Raw genomic sequence first — 8,368 nt, 5'->3', positions numbered from 1 at the left:
AGCTATAGCTGGTCGCGTCTTTGACGCATGCTTTATCGGTCTGTTTAGAACTGCGTGTTTGTTTAGGGGAACCTTCGAGTTTGTCATCACGATAACAAAGGAGTCAGTTGGGATTTGTCGATGTTTTGCAGTTATAAAATACACCAGCGCTCGAGGAAACAACATTTTTTTAACTGAATCGATAATTTCAAGATGCAACAGAAGGATAAGTTGTAAATGCCTCTGTTATCAATATTCTGATCCACTGTATTGCTGAATTGCTGAAGTGTTTCAATCCAGATCGACTGACCATGGCATATATCTCCCCGACTTATCTTTGCTCTGATATAATACTATGCCGGCTAAAGACAATCGCAACTTTTTATTACTTCTGATAGATAGATTTATCCAAGCCTAAAAGCGGAGTTCTTGTTAGTTTATTTTCTAGCCCCTCATTATGATAAATCTGTAACAAAACTCTTCAGCACTGGCTGTAGAAGAGTTTCTTAAAGGGGATTAAGAGAACAGTCCGGGGGTGGGGAGGCAAGGGAAGAATTGGCGACGTCTGGAACCTGGGGACGACGTTCTCACAACTTGCGATAAAACGCATGCTAGTCAGCGGTATCTCCGAGCAACTGAGGACCTTCGTTGTTGTTCCTGATGTTTTGAGCAAATTTTCGAAGATAGAGAATCTTTTCTTCTTCAGAGGAAGTGTGCGATGTCAGCATCAGTTGAAATTATACTCTTTTGAGCGTGACTAATAATTTTTAACTACTTCGAGTTTAGACATTAGCAGTCTATTGAAGAGTGTACACGTGATAACAGTGAATTAGTAAATCAAGACGCCAGAATCGTATGGGCTTCTCCTATATCTTCTCTTGAAGTTGCCAGGTATGACTGCTTGCCCCACCATTTTCCCCCTAACGTTTCAACCTCCTCTGTTTCGCGTAAAAATGAAAAAGAAAAGTCATTTTCAACTCGTATTTGAACCTTTAATTTCTTAAAAATTTTCCTCTTTTGGCGATTATTCTTTCATGATTGTCCTCTGGCTGGAAATACACGGCGTCTTTTTGAGATTCTTTCTGTTATTTAAAGCCCCCTACAGACAAACGTCGTTATAATTAAGTGATCATGCTTTATCCATCAGTGTTAGCAGCCGAAGGGACGAGATGTAAACGTGGAATGCGAACTCTTGCATCTACGGGATTCTAATTGAGTCAATATATCTTTGAAGGTGGAAAACCACTTTCCCATTTTTTCTTTAGTAAATCTCGTAAATGTTTCTTTTCAAGCTAGAGTTGCAAACTCGATTCTCGGGTTGACACACGCGCATGCGATAAACACCAAACCAAATAAGATCTTTTCTTTCTTTATTCCTTTTCCTATTCCTTGGGGCGTTATTATATCGAAGCGGTCAACTGAAATTATTACGTAAAGAAATCACGTGAGTATTGTGATCATTGCTTAAGAATAATCTTGATTTTGGAAACCAGCACGTGGCAGTTAAAGGAACCCAAAGAAAGGTAAAAACGAGCAATAAATTTCGCTTTGAGTAACAACTGCGAGCTAGATAACATAATCTCAAAATAAGTTATTGCTTTCCAACGTTCGCGGGTCTTGATTACTTTATCGAGGATTACGGTCTAACTTGTCTTCTATTCAAAAACGATCTTGATCACACGGGGTCTTATCTTGAACTAAAACGCTAACTATAATTTTCTGTCTAAAAAGAACTAATCATGGGGGCGTCAACCTAACCAGAAAATATTTCGCAACTTTTCTCGGAAGCGGTAACACTTAGCTTCAACGGAAGCAGTTACAAATCTTAGTTTTTCCCTTTTAGGAACGAATTTCACCACGTCAAACTGGGTTTTCAATAGCACAAGGGAAACTAAAGGATTTTGTTTTACCAGTCAATTTTATTCTTTTTTAAATATTTTTATTGCCCTGGTGTTTTTCATCATCTTTTTCTCTCGTGATGCGAAAAATACGCCGAAACCATCTTTCAAAATAGCTTACTGGGATGACGAAAAAAAAGGTTGACACAAAATTTGCTCTTCCATCATTCGATAATATGGGTGGCAAGTGGTTTCCCAAGAGTAAGGTTTCTTAGAAAAGTTTTTATTTTCCATTTTCATTTCTTTAACTAAGCTTGGATCTCAGATTTTTCCCTCATGATCGAAATAACCGATTGACACAATTTTAGTTCTGAAAAGTGCAGCACATTTTTGACCAATAAAAAATAAGCTTATCATGTTTGTTTTCTTCGTGGCGGTCACAGCGTTCGTCTTCTCTCTAACAGCCGCGGCTTTAGACTTCTTCTCCGGAATTGTCTTCCCATGCAAAAGTTCCCTCGCTTTAGAAACAAAAACATCTTGATTTCCACAATTTGGATCACCTCAATGTGTCTGATGACGCCATGGCTGATCACAACCAAAGTTAAGAACTCCAGGATAGAATTTAAGTTTACTCAGTTTGGCGAGACTCAAGCAGCTTTGAGAGGTATCTTTCTTTACATCGTATTCACCATCTACTTGTTGCCCCTAGTTACCATGTGCATTCTCGATGGACACGTCTGTCACACACTGCACAGGCACAAACTGCCGGGCATTGCCATCAACAATCGTGCAACAACTCGGGTCCAAGCTAGCAAGCGTCAAGTGATTCATATGTCGATAGCTGTCGTTGCACTTTGCTAGCTTCCAGCGCATGCGTGTCTTATGATTTTGGCCATTGACTTCAGTGTGCGTGAATCGCTGTCATATTATTTTATGCTGTTATGCTATTGGTGTGGACATGCAAACAGCGATGTTAACCCATGCATGAATTCAGAAATAAAATTCATTGAGCTCGAAAAAATAAAAGTCTCTCTTTGACAGGCAACCATATTCGACTTAAGTTCAAGTTATTTTCGTTTACTGCACTAAAATCTAATTGCATGAGTATTTTTCTGAAATCAGGTTAATCTATACACCATCGCCATGAAAAGCAAACAAGGATAAAAGAAAGCACATAGTCAGTTTCCATGCCACTTTTTGCTTGTATTCATCATAATTTTCTCTATTTCTAGTCAACTATGATGTGGCAACTAGAGTGATTTTACTAGACCCATGAAACTGCAGTTACTGTACTATTAGTTAGTATTACGCACTATTTCCATTGTTTTCTTTTATTTAGTTTTGACTACTAAGCACTTATTGTTAGATACTATTTCACGGTAAATTGTTATCTTCGCGCCATAATCAATCCTTTAAATTACGTATTCTCGATGGACACGTCTGTCACACACTGCACAGGCACAAACTTCCGGGCATTGCCATCAACAATCGCGCAACAACTCGGGCCTACTATGTTCATATGTAGATAGCTGTCGTTGTTGCCTTTGCACTTTGCTAGCTTCCAGCGCATGCGTATCATGTGATTTTAGCCATTGACTTCAGCGTACGTGAATCGCTGTCATATTATTTTATGCTGTTATGCTATTGGTGTGGACATGCAAACAGCGTTGTTAACCCGTGGCTCCTGGTATACCTTAAGAAGAAATTCCGTGCCGCAGTTAAGAGAATGGTAACTTATCCATTATCGAGAATCTCATTTGCTAGCAAGAATAATGAGAGCGTAAGAAGTGTAACTAAACTGCCTATCAGAGACCCGATTGTCCAAGTAAGAGAACATTACCAGTTTGCAAGTTCTGTGTGAGGATTATTGTTAACTCTTCATAGGTTTTATATTCAAGTTGTAAAATTTGCAAGCTCATTATAAGTCCAGCTACCAGCAGTTGAAGTGTTTCCTTGACACCAAATTAATTGAATTCAGATCGATGGATTAGGACTCTGCAGAACGTGATCCACTAAATCAAGGGTTGACTTAACCTGTTTTGTCTCCATGCAGCATTTGGCTCGCATGATGATATAATTCAAAAACATAATCATTATTATAGAATATATATGTAGATTTTTGCCGCCTTGATATGCAAGTGTTAAGGTGAAGAACTTTGTAGAGATCTAGTTGCATCTCATTTTCGCACTTTTCTTTTCATTTCTGATGCCGTTTGTCAACCAAGACCTGACCCACACTCTAGAGAACAGGGGAAGTAGAGCCTTCAAAAGAAACAAATGCAAATTTCGTTCGAAGAAAAAGAGCTCTTAAAGATGGAAGACAATGCTGCACAGCGTCACAGCTCATAGAGGCGTTTAGTGTAGACCGGACTACAAGTTAAAACTGGTGCTTTGTGGATTAGTTTGTCCCATTGGAATAAGGATCACAAATCAAGCCACCTAACCAAACCAGTCTTGGCTTACAGCTTGGGGCGTTAATCGGTCATCAGGGCCGAGAGAGACAAGGTAGAATCGGGTCATCAGATTTCACATAAAATTTGGCACTCTGGTCATAACAGACATATGGTGTTGCTCAAAAGGACACAAAAACAAGTTAAAATAGGTTACAGTGTTTATATTTAAAAAACAACACACATACACTCTGAAATAATTCTTGCGGTTTCTCCCGAGATTTAGTATACGGATCCCGATGATCTAACCCTCCTTTCCGCAGGTTTGTTTCCATAACTAATGATGTTACGCTCTTATGGACCACAATGGTTTTGAGCAACAAACTCGGCATTTCCCTGCGACCATCAAAGTCCCCGGACAAACCTAGCTTGATATATTGCGTGACGTGATTGTGCAAATTTTTCCCCCTGCCATATGGCCTGTTTCGCGGGTCCTAAAAATTGAAACCAAAATTAGTTAGAGTAACGAATTAGAATCAAAAGTTATTAACATGGACTGAATTACATTTTAATGAGAATTTTAACTCTTAAGAAGGTTTACTTGATTCATGGAAAGCAAAGATTGGAGCTTTGGGTATTTCAGCCCTGATTTAAGTTCAACCTATACAAATTAGGATTGTAATTCTGTGAACAAAAGGGTTTTTATATACTTTGCTGCTGAAGGGGCAAAGATAAAATAAATATTTCACTCCAGAATATGGTACCACAAAACAATAGAATTTATGTTTGTAGGGATGTGTTTTCAGTGCTGACTCATTGTCATTTAAGCTGCCTAAACCGATTGAGGCTACAAAATCATGTTTCCCCAAAAAAATATAAAAAATACTTTCCAAACAAGAGATAGGTTTGCCTTCTGCTCCATTGAAAAAAATAGTATTGAAGGCTCACAAGACAAAATTGACTTGGGCCAATAAAAATAAAGTAATAATGGAGTTTCTAACAATGGGAAAACAGAATCTAACTGTGGAGGTGACGTCCAAATTGTCAATTTAAGTACATTAAGTTACCTCTAGAGATGAGTGTTTTGCAGCCTGTTTGAGATGATTTTTTATTTGTTGCCCCGATTCTCTGGTTGGCGTCATTATCAATGCCAGGAGTGGTTTCTTGAGCTTGGATGTTCCATTACCAGTTTCTAAGGCTTCTGTAGCATTATTTTTGGTAGTATTTTCTGTAGTTTCACCTGCTTCTTGACTGGACTTGTGGCCAAGAATGTGGGTGAGAATTGGAATCCCAAAGGCTAGTGTTTAACCTGAACCCTAGTAAATACACACAATTTTTTTAATTAATACCCTTAAATTATAACCTCCTCAAAAACCAGCCATTCCTGAAATCTAAACTTCTCCCAAGTGATTTTATCATAACTTCAACAGACAATTTCAAGGCACTATCCAACAAATGATATGAGAACTACAAAAACTTACAAGCTGAAGGGACTTATCTTGATAATCTTATGGTAATGCACATTTTTGTACAAATAATGTTCTGTCAACCAACCACAGTAAGATAGATTACACCTACATATAGAAGGAAGAACTATCAAATTAGTTCTTAAGCTCTAGCAAATTTTAACCTTCAGTTAATCAGTCAGTCAGAGCTCTCTCTCAAGAGGTACACTATACACATAATTTCAGCTCGACAGCTCTCCTCAAAAGTGCTTTCACAAAAGTCATATTTATAATTATTCAAAACTCATGTAGTACCTACTTTAGACATTAATTCAGGTCAAAGACCAGCTCTAAAGTAACAGAAACTGTTTGCTATAATGTGTGGGAAAGTCTTCTTGTATGTAAATGAGCAAGGTGTACATCATAGTAAATACATGTATATGTTGAAAAAGTATTTTTTTTCTACTCTCTCTCTCTCTCCCCCTCCAAAAAAAAAAAAGAATTCTTCAAAATAGTAGTAAAAAAAGTAAACAAACAATGCACATAAAAAAAGAGACCTCCACCAATCTAACTGCTCTGATTGAACTCACTGTTTCTGCTTCACCAATGATGTCCCTGCGGTGGAATATTGCAGGTGGAAGGGAGAGAGTCTGTATAGGGGTTGTTGTAGTAAAACTTTGTTCACTGAGTCCTCTCTGAACTTCTTTGGGAACACCAAGGACTTCCCAAGCACTCATATCTGCCATGGGCTCTAAAGTTTAGTTCATTCAAAATAAATGATTTAGCTATAAATATAATTGCATCTTAAACTCATAGCGTTAGTAGGAAATATCATTTTATTACAGTTGAATGCAATAAGTTATTTGTACCTGCATAGATTTGACATATGTTTATAAAGGTTTTATAGTCTAAATTAATGAATACTTTATTAATAAATAACAATACAGTAATATAAAACTTATCAGTAAAATTACATTATTTATAGAAAATCATATCTTTGCCAACATAATATTATCTACACAAAATGTGTTTGATTCTCTTCTTAATAATAAAATTCAAGGACAATCGTTGGAGTAAAATTGTACTTTGTTTTGTGCATTTCCCATCCATAATTCATGAAATTAAATCTTACTTGGAGGATCTTCCACCAGTCTATTGTCAGTGACCATTTCTACTCTGTTTTGCTCTTCTGACTGGGCTTTACTTTGGGCCTTGTTTTTCTTTTTCCTCTTCTTTTTTCCCTTTGTCTGTTGGTCATTCTTTGTGCTTTTCTCAAGTTGTGTGGATGGTGTGGTAACTGTTTGTTTTGGATAATCCATAAGATTTAAGTAAAAAGAGAATACTATGTAGCTTTTTTTTTTCCCGTGAGCCAAATTTTTGGAGAAAACCGAAAAAAGTGCAGTCTGCTGTCTTTGAAAAATTTAGAACAAATTGCTATCAAAATGATTTTGATCACTTGATGTAATTCCATGAAGTTCTTATGAAGAGTGTTATTCCTGTTGTTGTTTTCTTTTTAAATGACTGTGAATATATGAAAGTCATATATTTGAACTGCCGATAAAGACACTACTTGAACAGTTTTGGAAATAAGACCTTGTTAGCTCAGTTGGTAGAGCACTGCATTGGTATTGGTGAGGTCATGGGTTCAAATCCCATACAGGCCTGAATTTTTTCAGGCCTTATTTTCACTATTGCTCAAGTAGTGTTCATTACTGCAAAGATCACTTTCATATTCATGTTTTCTTTTTGTTTGTTTGTTTGTTTCTTTTTTCATTAAAGGTATGACTGGCAGTTATCTTAGTTTTGATTCTCATATCCAATACACCCAATCCAACTCAGGAGATGAGTCATTCCATTTAAGTCAAATCGAGTCAATTGTACAACATTTTCAAGCCTGCCTTGTAACAGGTTGAGAATTATTTATTAAGCATCTTGAAAATCCACTTTTGGTAAGACATTTCCTCCTTAAGAGGCACAGTTTATTCAGATTGCCAGTATCACAAGATGACTTAACCACTAATTGACTTCTGATGGGTCGATTCGTAAACGATTCAACCAAATGTGGATGTATTGGACAACCCTCAACATTTAATAATTAAAGATGAGTTATGGTAAAATTTCCGCACAGCCCCATACTACATTATGCATTCAGTTCTTGGATAGAGAAAACAATGACAAAAAAAATATATTGCTATTGGGAAAACAGATTTGTTTTACAATAGGATAGGACTGTGCGGAAATTTTACCAGGTAATTTCACCACGTGCTTGAAGTGAATCTTATCTTCTGAATTTAACCATGCGGTACGTTTTAAAGCACTTTAAGCAATTCACCTTCTGCAGCGACCGTTCTTTTATTTTCTTCTTCCGAGCTGGTCCACCTGCACCAATTCCTGTTAGTTCTTTTAGATCATAGTCTTCCATGACTTCAAGGGACACAAATCCATCCATTTTGCCCGCAAAGAACGAAGGATCGTCCAATACTACTGGTTCCCATTTTCGCTTCTTCCCTTTCGAATTCTCCTCTGCCAGTATAAAGCTATGAGCAAAGAGCTTTAATTGAGAGACTGAATGTGCACGCTCTTTTAAATAACAACAACCGTTCTGGTTTATCCCTGGAGAGTTAATAAAGACACTCTTACGTCGTCCGCCATCATGGATTACCTGCCAGAGAAAGACTGGATATGAAATCGTACTGCGCGCGACCACTGCGCGCAT

General features: G+C 37.3%; 1 protein-coding gene and 1 long non-coding RNA gene across 2 annotated transcripts; both read right to left on the bottom strand.

Moving 5' to 3' along the window:
* Nucleotides 1-4,410: 4,410 nt before the first annotated feature.
* Nucleotides 4,411-5,523, bottom strand: LOC149045345 (uncharacterized). Its single transcript, XR_016187208.1, has 2 exons — nucleotides 5,275-5,523; nucleotides 4,411-4,701 (listed from the first exon to the last, which is right to left on the bottom strand). It is a non-coding gene; the product is annotated as an uncharacterized LOC149045345 (long non-coding RNA).
* A 946-nt stretch (nucleotides 5,524-6,469) lies between these two features.
* LOC149045344 (uncharacterized) lies at nucleotides 6,470-8,368 on the bottom strand. The gene is made up of 2 exons (XM_089208144.1): nucleotides 7,985-8,368; nucleotides 6,470-6,949 (listed from the first exon to the last, which is right to left on the bottom strand). The coding sequence occupies exons 1-2, from the start codon at nucleotides 8,366-8,368 to the stop codon at nucleotides 6,824-6,826; spliced, it is 510 nt and encodes a 169-aa protein (XP_089064270.1). The 3' UTR covers nucleotides 6,470-6,823.

The sequence above is a fragment of the Pocillopora damicornis genome, chromosome 5 (genome assembly GCF_964200805.1).
Source record: "Pocillopora damicornis chromosome 5, jaPocDami1.2, whole genome shotgun sequence".
Taxonomy (NCBI): Eukaryota; Metazoa; Cnidaria; class Anthozoa; order Scleractinia; family Pocilloporidae; genus Pocillopora; species Pocillopora damicornis.
The sequence above is the reverse complement of the archived record's forward strand: the minus strand, read 5'-3'. Positions and strand labels throughout refer to the sequence as shown.

What these genes read in the sequence shown, in the direction of transcription:
- LOC149045344 (XM_089208144.1), bottom strand. Translation starts at nt 8,368, where the DNA reads ATGCGCGCAGTGGTCGCGCGCAGTACGATTTCATATCCAGTCTTTCTC. An exon ending in AAGAACGGTCGCTGCAGAAG is followed by an intron (nt 6,950 to 7,984) that starts GTGAATTGCTTA and finishes CAAAACAAACAG; the next exon opens with TTACCACACCATCCACACAA.